Here is a 20,738-nt window from a genome sequence, read left to right as displayed (position 1 = left end):
AGACATTTACCAAAAATCGGCAAATCCCTCAAGCTTGGACATTTCAACTACGATCTTGCAAAGGTAGCTAGCAATCAGCAAATCTTGAAACCAACTCCTATAGAAAGCCTCAAGGAGTGGGTGGGGCATTGGTTGCTAGATGGACAGTCAAGGTTTGTTTCTCTTGGGTGTCGCCTCTGCGCAAGCCAACAAGTAACATAGTTCCTGTGGGCAAGTGTCCTAGCCTCGGAGTTCTATGTTGCCTGCACGACGACCGTAGGTATGGCAGGCTGAGCCAGCGCGACCAGATCTTCGGGTGCGGTTTCATTGGGTTATAAATAATAAAAAAAAAACTCCTCTCCTAAAGCCACCTGACCATTTAAGCATCATGGGTGTGGTGCTGGCGAGCAATGGGATGAACCCGTTCTCATAGATTACAATATAAGATAGAAATTAACTAACTTTTTAGTGATGCAAACTATATTAACAGTATGAAAAACTACACCTTATTTTGTTCATGACCTTGTGGGCTTATGAAGTGACCAACATTTTCATGGATTACACCTATCGCTATTGCAGTCGATGAATTATCCACCTCGATTGCCTAGGTGGTAGGGCCTTGAGTCTGCCATAAAACAATGACAAACACATGTATTTGAAAAATCAAGGCTCCTACAATCTAGTCAATATTAAAAAAGCTAATTCTAGCTTTACCTTAAATATTTAGGAGATATAAGAGGATTTTGATCTGCTGAACATCATCTCTGCATCCTTTTATTTTTTTCAAAATCATCTAAAATATTTATAAGACAATTAATAGAGAACCCAGAAGCTCTATAAATAGATAAAGCCTTGTTACCAACCCACTTGCTAGTAGCATAGTAGTAGTAGTTTAGAAGTATGTTGGTTATGGCTTGTTTGGATCGTATGTGGACTTTGATTTGTATGTGTCATGCTTCTTTGTTATGGTTGTATGGGTTTAGTTATTGTAATTGGGTTGGATCTAGATGGACAAGATCCGATTTGAGTCTGTGTGCTTGTATAGGGTATAAATACTTCTTCCACTGTAAGGAACAATCCAAGTGATGAATCATTTGAAAATTCGGCTGGTTTATTATGGTTGCATGGATAAAAACAAGATTTTAGTGAGCATACACCTAGAGAAGGGATTTTAATGTTGTTAGAGATGGCTTCGGGTCTGGATCGATTTTGAAAATGATTCGGAGAATCAGCCGATTCAATTATTGTGATATAGTTACATGGGCGATACCATCCATATTCAATAAGTTCAAAATGGATATGGTTGAAACGGGTAAGAGATCCACATCCTAATACCCATTTTTTTTTAAGTCCAGTGAGAAAGGAAGCTACTAGAGACTTAGAACGAGCCATGAAGCGGATGGAAGCTCAAGCCCACTGTGGGCAGACCCATCCAACCATCGCGATACCGACACGTGTCCCTCCCTACCCCTCAGAAACCTTCTTATAAACTCTCCGTCTTTCTCTTTATCTCCTAGTCTTCTCTCTGAAAAATAGAGCCAAAAAAGTGAAGTAGATAGAAAATCAACCAAACCCTAAAATTTCCTCCGATTTCGCCCATTCTCATCTGTCTCTCTCAGCATTTCTAGCCCAATTCTCTGCATTCCCATTTCCCAAACCCTTTTTCCCGAGAAAATTTCGTTTTCTGGGGTTTATCTGGTTCAGATTGGGGGTTTTCTGGTTCATATTAGAATTTTTGGTGGTGGTCTAGTGTTTCTGTTTGCTTTTTGCTCTAGTTTCAGTTTGTTCTGTGGAAACCCCAACATAGAAATAAGTGTTTCCCGCTTTTTCCCATTGTATCCCATTTCTGTTTCATCGTTTAAAAAAGCCTTAACCCTAGTTTCCTAGGGCGGTGGAATCTGGTTTTTCCAAGGGTCTAGAGGAAAATGGCTTCTGCTGCGCAGATTCACGTCCTCGGTGGCTCCGTCTTCCCCTCTCGTTCGAAGAAGCCTTCGTCTTCGAACACCGTCTTCTTCGGCCAGAGGCTGTCGACGAAACCCTTCTTAAATTCCTCGCGCCCGGCGTTCCTGAAGCTCCGGCGCAATGGGAGGAACGACCGTGTTGGTCCGGTCAGGGTGGTGAGTGAGAAGGTGGTGGGCATTGACCTCGGGACGACGAACTCGGCCGTAGCCGCGATGGAGGGAGGGAAGCCCACCATCGTGACGAACGCCGAGGGGCAGAGGACGACCCCCTCGGTGGTGGCTTACACCAAGAACGGCGACAGGCTTGTGGGTCAGATTGCAAAGAGGCAGTCCGTCGTGAACCCAGAGAACACGTTCTTCTCGGTGAAGAGGTTTATAGGGAGGAAGATGGCGGAGGTAGACGAGGAATCAAAGCAAGTATCTTACAGGGTTGTTCGGGATGAGAATGGTAACGTCAAGCTCGAGTGCCCGGCAATTGGAAAGCAGTTTGCTGCCGAGGAAATCTCTGCGCAGGTTCGTCTCTCTCAAACTTCTGGAATAATGGTTTTGTTTTTTTCTTTTTTCTCTTTTTCTCTTTAGAGGGGAATGCAGGTTTCAAGTGTTTGTGTGTCTAAATTGCGGTTTGGGAGTTTCTGTGGAGAAATATTTCGTGAATGATTTCAGAGCGAACTCTGTTGGATTGTTGAAATTTTCTATTTATTTGGTCTCCAAAATTTGTTGTTTGTAGACTGATAGAAATGTGTCATAAAGAGCCTCATGCTAATTGTAAGTGATGTTGGAGGATTTTTTCCCTTTTTGCATTTTTGTTGATTGATACTTTTGAGTAGAATTTGTTTTACTGACTTTGTTGTGACCAGTGTTGTGAAAAGCTTTGAGGCGTAGCAATGAGCTCCACCAAAATCTGAGGCAAGGCTAAGCTTCAAAAAAAAATTTGAAAACTTTAAAAAAACTATAAAAAATATCTAAATATACAAATGAATAAAAAATGCTTTATTGATGAAACAACAACCAACAAGAAATAAAAATTCTCAATTAAATACTGAAAAAAATATGAGATTAACGTGTAAAAGTAACATTAATGCAACAACTTAATCTATGCAAGTATCTAAGAAATAAAATATGAGTGTTCATTCAATAAAAAATTAACATTAACAATGAAATGCATATTAGCATTAACATAATGTCATAATTAGAAAATGCATGTTAGCATTAACAACCAAATGTTAATATATTTGTCCAAAGTTTGTTAACATTCACAAGCGCAAATTAAAGACCTTCAAAAATATATTAATGCCCATAGCCCTATGATATGAATTAGGGCCTAGGCTCTTCTTGTGTCTCGTCATCATCAACATCTAAGTTTTCAATGTCATCATATGGTTCTCTTTCATCCTCATTCTCAGACTCTTCGTCATCTGCACTTTCTTCCTCCACATCTTCGGTCACTTCTTTTGCTTTTCTTTTTTCTTTAATAAAAAATCATGTATTAAATACTTATTTTATCTAATTAAAAAAATACATTTATATTCATAGCAAGGTAAAATGAATATAGCTTTACATCGATCTCTTGAAGACCTGTCTTGCCTAGAACCATTTTGTGAATCATGAGGTAAAGTGACTTTTTCAATAGGCACATGCATCTCATTTATGTTGAAGTTAAGATCGAACCATGAATTCTCCAACCAAATGGGATCACTAGGCAATCCACTCATCGTCTGAGTCTATATGATCTAGACATATAGGGTCTTTGGTAGCACTCTTTCTCATATTTTTCTCTTAATTTTATATTATACATTATAAAAACCAATGCATTCATCTTTTCTTGTTCAAGTATATTCCTCTATTTTTTATGCATTTATAATTTCAAATCATTGATAATCAATTATAAGATAATTACACTTATAAAAATGTATTTCAAAAATAAAATACAAAGTCACAAACCAATGAGAAAGTACTCCAATTCTTCTCACAACCCAATGCACTACATGTCGAACTTAGAATTCGAATTGCAAAATTCATCAATTCAGGATTTTCGTGCCCAAATGAACTCTACCAATTAGCTGCATTTAAATAAAACAATAAAAAATTGATAAAAACATTAAGAATGTCACAATTAATAAAAACATAAAGAAAATATTAACAAATAACAATATAATTGCAAACTTACCAGGATTTTTTAATTTTCTTGTTGTAACGGCTGCCTCTCTACCAAACAACCCCTTTGCTTTTTTAATGCATTGAATTGTGTTGTAATTTTCAACCAAACATTTGCATCAGAAACCAATCTTTTGACTCAATTATAAAAGTCACTCATAACTTCTCAATCTGGGTTGAAGTTGTCAGCATAATGAAATTTGGATTTAAATAATAGGTTGTTGCATGCAAAAGCTTATGAAGTTGCAAGTCCCATCGTCTGTCAATGATATCTCAAATAGGTTTATATTTTTTTTTAACATTGTAAATGTTTGAAGCATTTCCTCCTTTGCTCTATCCATTGCCTCATACAAAAATCCCATAGCAGTTTCATTTGCATCCACTAATTGCAACACTTTCATGAGAGGCGGTTAAGCTTTAATTGCACATGATTATGAGATTTTGTATGGGTGTATGTGTGGTTCAGCTTGCACAGGAAAGGAGAGAGAGAGAAGGAGATGCACAATGGTTGGGGCGGCGCACGCAGGCTCGACCTCCAAACCCTAAGCTTTATAAAAAACAACAGATATACAATGAGTCTTTTAATTTCAGAGGTATTACAAGAATGCCATTAATGAAACTGTATTGTGCATGTGTTTCATTTAACATGCGTATGGATCTGGATCCAGATCCATACACAAACTATATTTTAACACCCTCCCTCAAGTTGTACGTGATTTTGGAGCATGTACAACTTGCTCTTCAATAGCCAAAATTGACGTCCTGTTAACCCCTTGGTAAACAGGTCTGCCACTTAATCTTCTGTTCTAACATGACGTAGTTCTATCTCCTTCGTCTCGACTTTCTGTCGTATAAAATGTTGATCAATCTCAATGTGCTTTATTCTGCTATGCTGGATAGGATTACATGCAATGTTTATTGCACTTTGATTGTCACATAGAAGAAATGATCGAATAATTGTCTCCCTAAGATCACTCAATAAGTGTCTAATCCATGTAGCTTTTGTCGTGCCTGCAGCCATCAATTTGTATTCAGTCTCTGTACTCGATCGTGCCACTGCCTTTTGTTTTCTGTTGCTCCAGGACACTAAATTGTGTCCAATATATACACAATATCCAGAGACAGGTCGTCTCTCGTCTGGATCCCCTGCCCAATTTGTGTCTGTATAAGTGATGAGTTCATGTCCTCTATGCAGATTATCGTTCTTGCGATAAACAAGTCTGTCTCCTATAGTTCTTTTTAAATAGCGTAGAATGCGCTTCACAACTTCTATATGACCCTCCATTGGAGCATGCATAAACTAGGATACCTGATTGACAGCATAAACTATATCAGGTCTGGTAAAGGTCAAGTATTGTAACATCCCCACGAGACTTCTATACGTTGTAGGGTTGACACAAAGATGACCATTTTCAGAGCTCAACCTTTGATGTAATACACTAGGAGTGCTGACTGGTTTGCAATTCGTCATTCCGGCTCTTTCCAGAAGGTCAATAGTGTATTTTTGTTGCATGAATGTCAATGTGTCTTGTTGTCTGTCAACTTCCACACCAAGAAAGTACCTCAACTCCCCTAAATCTTTCATCTTGAAAGTTTTCATTAAAAACTGTTTCAGGTCTTGCACATGATTATCTGAGCTCCCAGTGATCACAATGTCATCAACATATATAAGAAGAACTTTTAAGTATGACAATGTCTGCCTTTTGGTAAATAAAGAGTGAGTGATCCAGAGTGCATCTTCTAAAACCATAACTTTGAATTTGCATAGAGAAACTTTCAAACCAAGAACGAGATGCCTGTTTCAACCCATACAGAGATTTTCTTAGTTTGCACACCCAGGCAGTAGGATTCTTCTCGGCATAACCAGGAGGTTGCTCCATATACACTTCTTCCTTTAAAGTTTCATGCAAAAATGCATTTTTAACATTCATCTGGTTAAGGCTCCATCGATCGACTGCTAGGGATATGATGATACGAATAATACCCATTTTGACTACCGGACTAAAAGTTTCATCGCAGTCTTCACCATATTGTTGTGTGAATCCTCGAGCAACAAGTCGCGCCTTATATCTGTCAATACTTCCTTCAGGCTTATACTTTGTTTTATAAACCCATTTTGAGCCAACTACATTCTTTCCTTCTGGCCGAGAAACTATTTCCCAGGTCTGGCATTCATGAAGTGCTTCTATTTCTTCATTCATAGCTTCGGTCCCATGACGGGATTGAAGAGCTTGATTAAAACAAGTGGGTTCATCCTGTTTTGTGAGCTGAGACATAAACAATTGGAAATCAAGGGAAAAGGTCTCATAACTCACCCATCGTTGAATAGGACGCCTAATGCGTGACGGCTTTTGAGCCGGATCATTGGCGATGCTTTCCACATTCCTCGGCTCTGTATTTTTATCCCGTCTAGTGTATATCTGTTCAGAGAAGTGTTCTACTGGGGGTGGCTCAACTGAAGATAATTCAACATGCATCTGTGAGTCATTCAACTCCCTACTCAAGCCGAAGGAAGGACAATTTGTCTGACATGTTTCTCCTGTATTAGCAAAAAGATATGTGCTCATCCATGGATCTTATACCTCTAATTCTCGAGATGGCAACGCTGCAGAGTCATTGACCTGAAAATTCCGTTCGTCAAAAACAACATTTCTGGAGGTCCTAATACGTTTTGTAGTAAGGTCATAGCATCGATAACCTTTGTATTCATCCGCATACCCAACAAATCTGCACTTGACGGCCTTGTCCTGAAACTTATTTCGCAGAGATGAATCAATATGTACATAACATACACAACAAAAAACACGCAGCTCATCGTAAGAGGGATGTTGCCCAAATAAAATATAATAGGGAGATTTCCGATCCAAAAGTGCCATAGGAAGACGATTTATGATATGAACAGATGTGTGAAAAACTTCTGTCCAGAGACTAACAGGCACATTGCTATCATGTAACATGCTCATCGCGCTCTCGACAATATGCATGTGTTTCCTCTCCGCAACCCCATTTTGTTGAGGAGTATGAGGGCAAGAAACATGTTGACTTATTCCTTTATCCCGAAGAAAGGCAATAAACTCGTTTGATGAATACTCTCCTCCACCATCACATTGTAAATGTACAATATTACAAGCAAACTTTGTTTTGACCATCGAATGGAATTCCCGAAATATTTGAAAAACTTCATGCTTGTATTTTAAGAAATATATCCAAGTATAACGGGAATAAGAATAAATAAAGACAACATAGTAACGACTGCCAGAAAGAGAAAGAATAGGTGTGGGTCCCCAAACATCGGAACAAATAATCTCAAATGGCTTTGAAGCCCTTTTATTTATAATATGAAACGGAAGAACATGGCTTTTGCAGAGTTGGCATGAAGAACATTTATTATTATTATCAAAAAATGAACATAAACTAGACTCTGGAAGAAGACCATCATATACAAGATTTTCAACGAAACCCCGACTATAATGTCCCAGACGACTATGCCAAATATCTGGCTTATTACAATGAGATGAATTAAAAACTTCCAATGAAGGGAAAAACAAAGACTCTGAAGGCGAAGACACTGAAGAATGCTTGGACGACTTCAACTGGAGGACTGAGACTGAAGGCGAAGACACTGAAGGAATCTCCTTGAATACGTACATGTTTCATTGTCGCTCTCCCTTAGCGAACGTCTCCTTCATTCGTAGATCATTAACATAAACAGAAGATGGAGTAAATTCGACGGAAGAATTCATATCGTCAACAAGTTTAGCTGCAAAAACAATGTTCTTTTTAATATTAGGAGCAAGAAGGACATTGGACAAGTGAAGTGAGGACTTTGACATAGGGATATGTGCACTGCCAGTATGACTAATGGAGTGGTAAGTTTCATCTCCTGTAACTATACTACCTTTTTCAAAATAAGGCAATAAGTGAGATAACTTACCCGCCTGTAACATGTGTGGCGGCACCTGAATCAACATATCATTCGCCTTGTTCATTTTGCTTGATCGGCATATGTGACAATGATTATAACAAAAGTTGCACATCTGTGGATGGCACTTTCGTGTCCACAGTAGTAGCTGATTTATTCTCAATTTTGTTTATTTTTTCTCTATTCTGTAGATTGAACCAACAATCAGCTTTCACATGTCCTCTTTTGTTACATAAGAAACAAGTGGGCACTCTCCTCTGATTCTCTGTATTAAAAGCTCCTGAAATATTAGGTGTAGGCAAGATACCACGTCCTCCCTGCCCAAAAACGTCTGCGGCCTCTGCCTTCTTGATGCCCTCCATTTCCTCGTCCAAAACCTACAGAAGTGTCCATGGCCAAAACTGAATGAGGACGAGCTGATTTATTTCCGTCTGCCCTTTGTTTCATAATCATCTTATGCTGGAGAAGTTTTGCTTGAAGGTCGTCAAAGGTGGGCAAGTGAGGAAGGCATGATAAAGCTGTGGTAAATATGTCAAAATCAGGACTCAATCCATTGAGAAGTTGTTGAACCTTATATTTATCTGCAATAGCATTTCCAATAACCGCCAATTGGTCAGTAATACTCTTCAAGCGGCCTATGTATTCCATGACTGTCATGGAGCCTTTCTTCAAACTTTGAAATTCATTTTTTAAGTACATGACTCGGGCTTCTGATATCTGAGAGTATGTCTGAGACAACTTACTCCATAGATCCGCCGAAGTGCAATCATCTGAAAGAGTAACCAACACTTCTTGAGAGAGTGTTGACGTAATATAAGCAACCAAAGACTGATCCCGCTTCCTCCAAGCTGTATACTCTGGATTCTTAATAGAAATGGTAATTGTGTCACCCTTCTCATTCTTGGTTTCCTGCAAAATAAGTCATGGTGGTATAGGAACTAAAACATCCAGATGTTCATCGAGATCCTGACTTCGTATAAAAGGAAGGATTTGCCTCTTCCAGGTCAAAAAATTAGAATGAGTAAGTTTTTCTGTAACGAGGTGACTCAAGAAATTTGCAGAGGGACCGGATGACGAGGAGTAATCCATATCAATGGGACAATGAATAAGCAAACAAAACGAATGGAAAGAAACAAACAAGGTTGAGATCACTTAGTCAAAAAATAGCAGAAAAGAACGAGTTGCATAGAAGGGTTCGTGGAAGAGAATAAAAAAAGGGGGAAAGATGAACCAAAACTTGTTTCTTCAGATCTCGTTGAACACGCCTCTGATAGGATTCCACAACATCAAGCTCTGATACCATATGAGATTTTGTATGGGTGTATGTGTGGTTCGGCTTGCACAGGAAAGGAGATAGAGAGGGAGAAGGAGATGCACAATGGCTGGGGCGGCGCACGCAGGCTCGACCTCCAAACCCTAAGCTTTATAAAAAACAACAGATATACAATGAGTCTTTTAATTTCAGAGGTATTACAAGAATGCCATTAATGAAACTGTACTGTGCATGTGTTTCATTTAACATGCGTATGGATTTGGATCCAGATCCATACACAAACTATATTTTAACAATGATATGGCAGCCCAAAACTTATGATCATTAAGAACAATATAAGAAATATTCTTAGCATCAGATTTCTTATAGTAATTAGATGATCTAAAATTTGAAGACAAGAACGTCAACTTTAACTCTTTTTTATAACATTCAATACTATTAAGTGTGAGATATGTTGTGGCAAAACGAGTGATGGCTAGACGTAAATATTCTTTCTTCTTTGTGAACTTTCTCGTCAAATTTAATACTCATGCATGACTATAGATATATCTTGTAAATTTTTTTGCCATTTTCACTGTATCTTTAAAAATTGATATATTTTCAATATCTTTTAACATCATATCCAAGCAATGCATCACACATGGTGTCCAAAAACATATTTTTTCTGCTATTAACTTATTCTCAGCTGCCACATAATTTGATGCATTATCTGCAATGAATTGCACCACATTACTTTCACCAACTTTTTTAACAACTTCTTTAAACAACTTACACAAATTTGCAAAAGTTTTTTCCATGTCGTTGATGTCAACAGACTTCAAAAATACTGTCATAAATGAGCTATTCACAATGTATTTATCATTTATGTCTTCCTCAATACATATGCTCTATTTCTCCAACTTCTGTCATTATAATATATCAGTTGCAGAACACCTTGGGGTTAGCAAACTCGGCGAGTTTAGTCCCTAACTAAGATACTGTTTTTTAACTCGGGCAAGTCACGAGCTGACTCGCCGAGTTTGCTAACCATGCTGCAAAGAGCTTGAATCAACCTTTATCTATTGAAATCTCGTTGAAATCTATGAGCTGTAACTTTTTTCTATTGAAATCTTGTTGAAAACCGTCAGCAAAAAAAAAACAGATACATCTCAATGAAAAGATGGACAAGACTTTGTGTGCCCTTTCTTGTAGTTCTTCTTCTTCTTCCGAAAGGCGAGTGAGAAACGAGAGAGAGACAAGAGAGAGAGAGATTGTGTGTGTGTGTGAGAGAGAGAGAGAGATAAAACATTAGGGACCCCGACCTTAATTAGGGTTGGGGGCCCTTTTTTTTAAACTCTATTTTTTTGTCAAATGGGAGCTTTGACCCTCATTGGACCAAAAATCTGAGGCGTATACGCCTCCCCCATTTGACCAAAAATCCAAGGCTTATATGCCTCACCTTGAGGTGCGCCTCAAGGCGTATGAGGCGCACGTCGCCTTGAGGCAAGACATGCTTTTTACTCCTTGAGGCGCGTTTTTAATAACACTGGTTGTAACCATATCTGTTCTAATGTTCTTTTTTTTTCATGAAATAGTTAGCAGTATAATTAAGTAGAGGTGTTTATGAATTATTTTCTGTAAAGGTGTGAAGATGGAGATGCTTCACTCTCAACTGTCGTATGTTATTAAGAAGAAAATCGTATTCTCGGCATTCATGATTAATGTTCTGAGAAGTAGTGCATTCTTTATTATATGGCATGTAGTCTTCTTGATTTTTCCAACTGCTGTCTACTTATGTAGTTGAAATATTCTGTTTCTTTAGGTTTTGAGAAAGCTTGTAGACGATGCATCAAAGTTCTTAAATGATAAAGTCCAGAAAGCAGTGGTTACTGTGCCTGCTTACTTCAATGACTCCCAAAGGACTGCAACCAAGGATGCTGGGCGGATTGCTGGATTAGAAGTTCTTCGTATCATTAATGAACCAACTGCTGCTTCCTTGGCATATGGGTTTGAGAAGAAGAACAACGAGACCATTCTAGTTTTTGATCTTGGTGGAGGGACCTTTGATGTCTCAGGTAGTCCCACTTGCCCCTCTGATCATTCCTTACTGTTATATTCAGTTCATTCGTTGTGCGATCTTTCTAAAAGTGGGTTTCCCCTGATTGTAAAGAAAAAACACCAATTTGTTTCTTTGTTTGTGTGGTTTATTGGTTCATGATGTATCAAAGGGGAAAGTCTCACTTTTCTTTGACTGGGGCATCTTTTTGGTGTTGCCTTGATTTCTGGGTCAACTACCCTCCCTCTTCTGTGTGGTATTCTCAGCATAGTTGGTCAAATTATAGGATGACAAATTTTTTTTGTTCCTTTATCAGTCATCAAGTTATTTTCCATGGTTCAGATTATCATGGATTATTGCTTTGAATTATCATTGATCTTTATATTCTCCTTACTTTTTTCTTTTATGTATGTTGGCTTTGTATTAATTATGCTTATCTCAATATACATGTAGTTCTTGAGGTTGGAGATGGTGTCTTTGAGGTGCTTTCCACATCTGGGGATACTCATTTGGGCGGGGATGACTTTGATAAGGTTCTCTCATCCTCTACATTATATGAGATAAAAAAATTTGTTGTATGCAGCAATTGCATGTTGTGTATATATTTTTGTTGTTATTGATACTTTTCTAACATTTAATGAAACAGAGAATTGTGGATTGGCTTGCCGGTAACTTTAAGAGGGATGAGGGTATAGAGCTATTAAAGGATAAGCAAGCTCTACAGCGTCTGACTGAAACAGCAGAGAAGGCCAAGATGGAGCTCTCATCATTGACTCAGACAAACATAAGGTTTTAGCATATTTTAAATTTCATGATTCTGATTCTTTTTTATTCTCTCAATTGACCATCAACTGGTTTCTTCTGCAGCTTGCCTTTTATTACTGCAACAGCTGAAGGCCCAAAACATATTGAGACAACTCTGACAAGGGCCAAGTTTGAAGAGCTGTGCTCAGATTTGCTTGATCGGTAAGTATTTTCATTGTATGCCTGAAGCTACTATATCGATTTCCATTAATGAAAACATCAGATGGAGTTTGATGGAATGATTTCTCTCGTGGTTGCTGGAGTCGGAATACTTCTAGTAACATATATGTGATGGGGAAGACTTCACTGGGTCTGTTTTATTTTTTTTTTTTCAAGTTACTCCAAGTTTTGTGGAACCTTCTTTATCCTGGATATGTATTGCCTTTGCTCAATTCCATACGTCATTTGCGAGCCACTTATAATGTGGATTGGTTGCACTGACTTGAAATAAAAGAGAAACGATGTCAATTGATATTCCAATTTTCCTTTGTGGATTACTTGAAAGAAAAAGGGTTTCTGAAGTTTTTTTTTATTCAGAAATTGTACCATTATTGTTTCATTGTCTGACTAATCTGGTTTCACCTCTTAGGTTGAGAAAACCTGTGGAAAATTCACTCAGGGATGCAAAACTCTCGTTCAAGGATTTGGATGAGGTGATTCTTGTTGGTGGATCGACAAGGATTCCAGCTGTGCAGGAGATCGTGAAGAAGATGACTGGAAAAGAGCCTAATGTTTCTGTCAATCCAGATGAAGTCGTTGCTCTCGGAGCAGCAGTACAGGTAAAGTTTTTCCATGCATTTCTCCTATGATATCTTTCAGCACCATGTGCCATATTCTCCTGTTTTATGAAATGAAGTTCTTTCAGAGGGAACCCTATCTTGAAATTTGGGTACTTGTTTCAGAATGCTTGCAGTGAAGTTTTTTTGCGATCAGTTTCACAGATTGAGCTGAATTTACTTGAGCAAGTATGCAGCCCCTCTGTTTCTAGGATATTTGGGCATTTCTGATGCTCTAGATGACAAAATTGTTGCTCTCCATATGCATGTTCTGTTGTGGGGAAACTCTCAGTCCATCTATTAGATGCATTGAGAACCACAATGTTTTATGATATCTCTTGTTTGGAAAATCAATATCCTTAGTTCATTACACCTACACCGGCATTTAGTTCACACACTGGTACCAAGTTATATATAACGTCGACCTGACTACATACACGTTTTGTGTTACTGTTCATATCTCTTGCCTGTGCTTCTTTCTCACCTCTTTAAGATTAACCCGAATTCAACTCCCTTGTGGAGAAAGTAGTCCTTTTGCCAGTTTTATTTTGTAAGCTTTTGCCCAAATAACCTTTCATATATAAAGTGAGTCTACCAAGTGAAAGGATTTTAGTCATGGCTGCAAGCTTGTTATTAGCTGAGTTAGTACGACCATTGATATTGGTGTGAAGTTAACCAAGGCATTCCAGATGTTCTACTGTGCTGAGTTAGACCGGGATGAGAAAGTATGCCTTGTGTCCAGATTACTGATGTTAAATGCATGCGTTGACTGTTAAAGGTGTTCTAGATAATGTGCCTTCATTCTGACAATGCACCGAGAAGACTTTGAGGGAAACTTCACACTTGCATATTGGCTGTTCTTTCAGGCTGGTGTTTTGGCTGGTGATGTCAGTGACATTGTTCTGTTGGACGTGACCCCCTTGTCCCTTGGTCTGGAAACACTTGGTGGTGTGATGACCAAGATCATCCCTCGAAACACCACACTTCCAACCTCAAAGTCTGAAGTCTTCTCCACAGCGGCTGACTCACAGACTAGTGTGGAGATCAATGTTTTGCAGGGAGAGAGAGAGTTTGTGAGGGACAACAAGTCCCTTGGTAGCTTCCGACTTGATGGTATACCCCCAGCACCACGTGGAGTTCCCCAGATAGAAGTCAAGTTCGACATTGATGCCAATGGTATCCTTTCTGTTGCTGCCGTCGATAAGGGCACAGGGAAGAAGCAGGATATTACCATCACTGGTGCTAGTACCTTGCCTGGCGATGAGGTATGTATGCAGCACCGATTCTTATATTTTGATCATTTGTTTATATTTATACCTATTATCTTTGGACTTTATCTAAACCTTCAAGTTTTGCAGCTTTGTGGTTGGGCTGCTTATGTATGTTTCATACTTTTAGTTATCTATCGGGATTCTGATTGCTGTCCTGTTTACAGAGTTTTGTGATAGCATGGTCTTGCATTTTTATTCACTTTGATTGTGAAGCTCTTCTGAGGGATTTTCCTAGTTTATGACACGATCATACGAGTCCCCTTTATAAGGCCTTAATTGCCTTTCTCCTCTTTGGTCTCTGCTGTTTCTTTTGTGGGTCCGTGCTATTCTTTCATCTCTATATCAACCCCGTTTTGGTTGATCGTGTGTGCTGTGAATTGGACTCCATTTCTCTGTTTGTTTTCTTTCCCTGTTGCTGCCTGCTATCCTTGGGAATGTGTATGAGGAAGATTTGAACATTGTGGTGGCCAAATTTTCTTGGTTGAGTTTGGGTATTGTCAAACGGTTCCATGATCTTTGCAAACGCTGGTATGGTTGCAGGTGGAGAGGATGGTTAAGGAGGCTGAGAAGTTCGCCAAGGAAGACAAGGAGAAGAGGGATTCAATCGACACAAAGAACCAAGCCGAGTCTGTTGTCTACCAGACGGAAAAGCAGCTCAAGGAGCTAGGGGACAAGGTGCCTGCTCAGGTGAAGGAGAAGGTGGAAGCCAAGCTGGAGGAGCTCAAGAGTGCGATATCTGGCGGTTCGACGCAGGCCATGAAGGACAGCATGGCAGCACTGAACCAGGAGGTCATGCAGCTAGGTCAGTCCCTCTACAACCAGCCGGGTGCAGCAGCAGGCGGGCCAGCCGCAGGTGGTGATGCCGGGCCTACCAGCAAGGGCCCAGCAGACGGTGGGGATGTCATTGATGCAGATTTCACCGACAGTAAGTGAGAGCTAATAAGTTTTTTGCCAACCACATCTTAAACAATTTTTTTTTCTTATTTTGGTCTCTATAATATCTCATTTTTGGTACTGTAACATATGGTTCTGCCTGGGAATGTTAAACCGATTTTGGTTGGCGGGTCTAGAATGGAGGGTGGAATGATTTTGAGAGGTGTTTGTGTATGTGTGCGTCGATAGTCGACCTTTGGAAATTCCAAAATTCCCAGTTTTATAATTTCGTGGTCTATTAAAATGACGATTCGATGGGTCGTTAACCGGAGAATTAGCGGAAGGCAGACGAGACCGCATCTATCAACCGATTCATCGCTTTTCAAACAAGCATGAAAAGCAATATAGTAAATTATGAGAGCTTCTATCGGTATATATCACACTATATTATACATAAAATACAGGACCCACAGAAAGGTTAAAGGGTGCAACTTTCATTTGCTCGCCCCAATGTTTGGATACGCCCAACGCGTCCTATAGACTCCAGTCGCTGTACAAGAACCCATCACTGCGTTCTCTACGATGATAGCATTCCTTCTGCATGGGAGTGTAGAACCGGCCGGAACCGTTCCTCTGCATTGCCTGACCTATCTGACCTTTAGCAGGCCCCACCCAGCCCGTGGTATCAGGCAACTTCCCTTCCCTTTGGCCATAGAACCTCGAGTGGGATGCGCTGCTGCTGAGCAGATTGGGTGAGCTGAACACCCTCTGCAGCGGGCCTGTGATGATGTCCTTGGTGATGGTGGTGGCCGGTTGCTCTGTGGCTCGGAGGGAGCACTCGCTAGAGGAAGGAAAGAGATGGTGATGGTGGTGGTGGTGGCCAGTGAAGGAGATGGAAGCGGTACGGATTCCATTGATGGCATCGATGTAGTGCTGCTCAAGGGTGTCGGTGGCAGCATCAAGCAGGACAAGAGGAGGGTGGGCGGGAAATAGGAAGGCACGGAGGCGGACAGCACCGGTGCTTGCTGATGGGGTGGCGAGGGACTGCTGGCGGTCGTATTCATTGATCATGTTGAGTAGGTCCTCATCGCAGGTGACGGAGATGAGAGAGTCCAGGTCCTCTGAGAAGAGCTGGTACTTGAGCACCACGTCCGCATCGATAAGGGTCGTCAATTTCTTCATCAGCTCTGCAATTCCTCTATAATGAGAGAGAGAGAGTCTGGACATGTTCACCCATTCTGGCCTTATTCTCAAATATGGATTCAAACTAAAACATCTATCTTTCCTGGACTCAAACTACGTGATCTATATTCTAGCCTTGGATATAATACCACAAAATTTGGATATAGATTTAGATCAACTATGATCCACTGTATCAGATCCGTTGCACCTCTAAAAGCCATATGAAGCAATCAAGCAATATACAAACCGGAAACTCTCAATAAACAAATCGTCGTACACGTTGATAAACGGCCTTCCCTTTGAGCTAAAAGCCCGTAACTATCCATATCCGTTTCTTCACTCTCATTTTGTTTTGATAGGCTGAAACATAGTTGCATTAAGCTTCTTGCTACATGGATAAGCTGGTTCTTTCAAGAAGCTCGCTTCCTCGATAGTAAGAAAAGCTTTGAGAAACCCCCTTTTGAAATATGAGAAACTTGATTCTCTTTAGAGAAAGTTTCAAATCTATTTCATTTCACTTATCCTTTTCATCACTTGGCACTAGCTTCCCACCCAGTTACGTTTTTTTTATATTAGATCATAATTTTTTTATAACAAACTTACATGTTGATTTTATATCTATTTATAATTATGTTTACATCATTTCTTATTTGCTTCTACGAACACTTTATATTCCCTTATATGTGTTTCTTTTTTATTTTTCATGTACTTGCGTAATCGCTTACCAATCTAATACAGTTTCACGCTTCATACTACCTTTTAATACATGTTTTCGCTTCATGCATCACTTCTCGTATCTATTTTGTTTGCTGGTAACTATTGTCTGATGTTTATAAAATAAGGATGCGAGAAAGCCAGACATTTATTGGATCTTGATTGAATTTGTACTCCGAGTCAAAATTGAACTGGATTCAGATGTAAATTGCTAAATCCAGGTCTAAATCTGATCTATAGGCATCCAGTACGGGTCCTATCAGATATCTGACCAAACCCAAAACTCACTTCCCTCAATGGATCTGAATACTCAAGCCAAGGAACCATAATAAATTCCACCCTCAGGCTGTTTGACCCAAAAGGGATCCAAACTCCAGAACCAAACAGCTCCGATGAGGTGATGTTTCGGTCATTTCCAAAGAAGAATGTGACGTGACGGGCCAGTTAGCCGGGAAAACGAGGGGCTTCTTAACAAAACGGAAAGAAGGGAAAAATAAGACGGCGGCCGGAAAACTTGCCTGAGAAATTGGTGTTCCGGGGAACGGCGACGACGCGCGTCTCGCCGCCGACGTACTTGAGATGACCGTCGGATGGCCTCGGCAGGATCCGCCCCCCGTAGCTGCACAGGAACTTCACCCGATTCCTCGGCGACTCGCTCGACGATCCCGGCGACGCCAGCAACGTCTCCTCACCGAGCGTTGCCATCGCCACCAGCGCGGAAGAAGGAAGATCAGATACAGAGAGATATATATATAGAGAGAGAGAATGGAAGTGATCGCAGAGTTTCCGCCGATCTTTTTGCACCGTCTCCGGAGAGTCGCCGGCGAGGGAAGGACGTTTCGTTAGACGGATCTCTTCGTCCACCGCGTCGATTCTTTATCGATCCAGACGCCGAGTAATCAGGAGGCAAGATTCAGGGGATCGGGAGCGACGGGATTCTTCAGAACTTCTGTAAGGTTCAGAAGGATCGTCCATCGATTTCAGGATATTCCGATCGCCGGATAATTAAAGAAAAATTATCTTTTTTCTTCTCCAGAACAAAAAAAACTTTTTTTTCCTTAGTACTTTGCGTTAAGGAAAATCTTCTTGTTTATTGCAAAGAATTAATTTTCATTTGATCCGCATTTAATTTCCTTAATTCTCTAATGAAAATCGCTTTTTGTTCCATTCTTCTTTACTTCCGAACGATGAATTCAATGCAAATCCTAACAAATAATGAATTTAATGAGAAAACGAAGCCTTTCAGAAGTTACGGAATCGTAGAACTGAAGGAAAATGAAAAATATATTTTTTTCTTCCTTTTTCATATCTTTAGCGCCAAAAAAAATCCGGTTCTCTTAAATTCGTTCTGAGGTTCCGCAAAATCCAACTTTTTTTCAAAACAATGAGTCTCCCGATTAGATATCGAAGAGGAAGGGGCGGAAAGAGGAATAATCGAGAAAACTTCGTGTAATATTTCAAAAACCTTTCTCTGTTTGAAACCTGACGCCAAAAAAAAAAAAACTTCAAAAGATAAAAAGCACTAGAAAGCAAATAAGAACCCTAATTTCACACAAAAGAGCAAAAAAAACGAAGTTTTATCCTTCCTCTTCAGAGAAAAATGACCCTAAATTCATGAAAAGCAGCACTAAAGAGTATCCAGTAAACCTAGTTTTCCCATTCTTCTGGCGTAATACAGCCAGATAATCCAAGAAGAAGAGAATAACAGCATAGCCAACAAATTCTATTGTCCTAACATGAACCTAAAAAAGAGAACCAGAATCAGAGAAAGCAGAAGAAGAAGAAGAAGAAGAAGAAGAAGAAGAAGAAGAAGAAGATAACAGAGAGACAGAGAGAGAGAGGATACTCGGAAAGAAGCGCTTTAGGTGGAAACGACCGACGCGCGAGATCTCCGCCAAACTTCCATAAACGGCCGACGAAAGGAAGACGAAGAGACGGCTAAAGCCGAGATGGCGCTCCAACAGAAGCGAAAATGGCTCTCAGAGAGAGAGAATGACTTTTGTGGAGATGGTAACTCCGTCTCCTAACTCTCCTCTCCTCCTCTCGAGCTCAGCCCTTCTCTCCTCCCTCCCACCACCCCTCTCATGCTTCCATGACCACCCATCTCTCTCTCTCTCCCTTCATATCTTAAATACCCGCCACCGCCTTTTTTTTTCATTTTTCTCCTTTTGATAAATTATAATTTCGTCTTCACCTTCGTTTCAGATTTTTCGGAGACCCCCCTATCATAGTTTTTATTTCGATCCGGCTGTTGAACTTTAATGTATTAGCTTCTAAGGTGTTTTTGTGTTCTAAATATCTTAAGGACCTGTTTGGAATCTGGGCGCTGGGATGGGCGTTTATGCATTTGGGATGAGAAGTGAGGTCCTTTTTCCTTTGTATTTACACTAAAGGATGAATTTGGCAGTAGCTCGCAAAGCAGCTGCCACTTTCTCAAATGCATAAACTCCATAAAGGCCCATCCCAACTACCCGATCTCAAACAAGCCCTAAACACTTTTAGCACCCAGGGGATAGCTTAGTTGGAGCGGGCCTTGGCTATCAGACAGGCGGTCAGGGTTCTACTCCCATTGGTGTTACTATCCTTTCATAAGTCGAAGCCCAGCATAGGCCCTGGGAGTGAGGGACCTAGCCCTAGAGTTTGCCTGCCCTGGATGGCGACCAAGTCTCCAGACCGGCGCGGGGTTTTCGCAGGTTAAATATGAAAAAAAATATATCTTAAACACTTTTGAGAACATAAATGCAGCTGTTAATTTTCCCCTTAATCTAAAACTATAGATGTGCTTATTATTGCTTATTTTATAAAAAACTATGCTTTGAATCCAATCAACTTGATGAAAATTTTGGTTTTTATTTCATCAAGATTTTGTACAATATTGTGTTGATTTTTGTATACTCTGAAAACACATCTAATGATCTAGACATAAAAAATTTGCTCAATTTAAGACATGTTTCTGTGAAGTAATATATATAGAATGCCTATATAAGATCAAACTAAACAAACACCCACTTGGCTCTTGAAAGCCATTCAGGATGACTTAAAGGCATAAAGCTGTTTAAAACTCTTTCAAAGATGTGTTTGAATTTTATTTTGTTTCACTCTAAAACAAAATACTCACTTTACCTTTAAAACTGGGTCTAGAACAGAATACAGATTGTCCAATAAGATCCAATTGAGTGTGGATCAAGGCACATAAATAGGACATGATTGTCCAGAGTTTTACTTGATTCCATAAAAAGCTACTTGGCACCTGTCCTTCAGCCACATGGGAATAGGAATATAAATGGTTCGGATCTAGGCATTGCTGAATCCGATCTAAGTGAATCTAGCCTAATAAGATTCGGATTCGGATTTGGAATTGGATGCGAAAAAAGTTATACCAAATCCAGATCTGATTGTCTAATTGGATATATTTTATTTATAATCGGGCAAGATTGTCCGTCAGATTCCGATGCAAAGCTGCATACTGAATCCAAAATTCAGTTATTAATTGGATCTGGATTCAGTCAGATATCCAACCCAAACCCAATCCATTGACATCCCTAGATGGGAATCAAATTTGCACCATGGAATAATTGAAATGTTTTTTTTTTGTGGGGGTTGGGGGTGAAGTTGGAGTTGTTTCATATGCATTCCTTACAGTAGCAATCTTCCAATTTTTATCTTAAACTGCAAGCAAAATAGAATAAGAATTGCTTGTTGAGTGTCCTTTTGTATCTTGTAATCAAGCAATAAACAATAGAAGATATTTTGCATGTGTGTGCATATGCACACAAGTTACTTGTATTCTACAT

The 20,738-nt window shown here is 39.7% G+C and overlaps 2 protein-coding genes across 2 annotated transcripts; one reads left to right on the top strand and one right to left on the bottom strand.

Annotated features, from left to right (window-relative positions):
• Positions 1–1,493: 1,493 nt before the first annotated feature.
• On the top strand, positions 1,494–15,270 carry LOC149848383 (stromal 70 kDa heat shock-related protein, chloroplastic-like). Its single transcript, XM_089993868.1, has 8 exons — positions 1,494–2,453; positions 11,091–11,343; positions 11,778–11,857; positions 11,971–12,113; positions 12,192–12,290; positions 12,718–12,907; positions 13,771–14,169; positions 14,716–15,270. The coding sequence occupies exons 1-8, from the start codon at positions 1,905–1,907 to the stop codon at positions 15,106–15,108; spliced, it is 2,106 nt and encodes a 701-aa protein (XP_089849994.1). The 5' UTR covers positions 1,494–1,904; the 3' UTR covers positions 15,109–15,270.
• Positions 15,271–15,443: 173 nt separating this feature from the next.
• LOC149848382 (RAF-like serine/threonine-protein kinase 20) lies at positions 15,444–19,054 on the bottom strand. Its single transcript, XM_089993964.1, has 3 exons — positions 18,791–19,054; positions 17,463–18,686; positions 15,444–16,235 (listed from the first exon to the last, which is right to left on the bottom strand). The coding sequence occupies exons 2-3, from the start codon at positions 17,647–17,649 to the stop codon at positions 15,583–15,585; spliced, it is 840 nt and encodes a 279-aa protein (XP_089850090.1). The 5' UTR covers positions 17,650–18,686; positions 18,791–19,054; the 3' UTR covers positions 15,444–15,582.
• Between the last annotated feature and the right edge of the window lie 1,684 nt (positions 19,055–20,738).

Source organism: Nuphar pumila, chromosome 1 (genome assembly GCF_984573655.1).
Source record: "Nuphar pumila chromosome 1, dmNupPumi1.hap1.1, whole genome shotgun sequence".
Lineage (NCBI taxonomy): Eukaryota > Viridiplantae > Streptophyta > Magnoliopsida > Nymphaeales > Nymphaeaceae > Nuphar > Nuphar pumila.
This window is presented reverse-complemented; position numbering and strand designations above follow the sequence as displayed.

What these genes read in the sequence shown, in the direction of transcription:
- LOC149848383 (XM_089993868.1), top strand. Translation starts at nt 1,905, where the DNA reads ATGGCTTCTGCTGCGCAGATTCACGTCCTCGGTGGCTCCGTCTTCCCC. An exon ending in TTGACTCAGACAAACATAAG is followed by an intron (nt 12,114 to 12,191) that starts GTTTTAGCATAT and finishes TTTCTTCTGCAG; the next exon opens with CTTGCCTTTTATTACTGCAA. An exon ending in CTCTCGGAGCAGCAGTACAG is followed by an intron (nt 12,908 to 13,770) that starts GTAAAGTTTTTC and finishes CTGTTCTTTCAG; the next exon opens with GCTGGTGTTTTGGCTGGTGA.
- LOC149848382 (XM_089993964.1), bottom strand. Translation starts at nt 17,649, where the DNA reads ATGGCAACGCTCGGTGAGGAGACGTTGCTGGCGTCGCCGGGATCGTCG. An exon ending in CCGGAACACCAATTTCTCAG is followed by an intron (nt 16,236 to 17,462) that starts GCAAGTTTTCCG and finishes GAGGAATTGCAG; the next exon opens with AGCTGATGAAGAAATTGACG.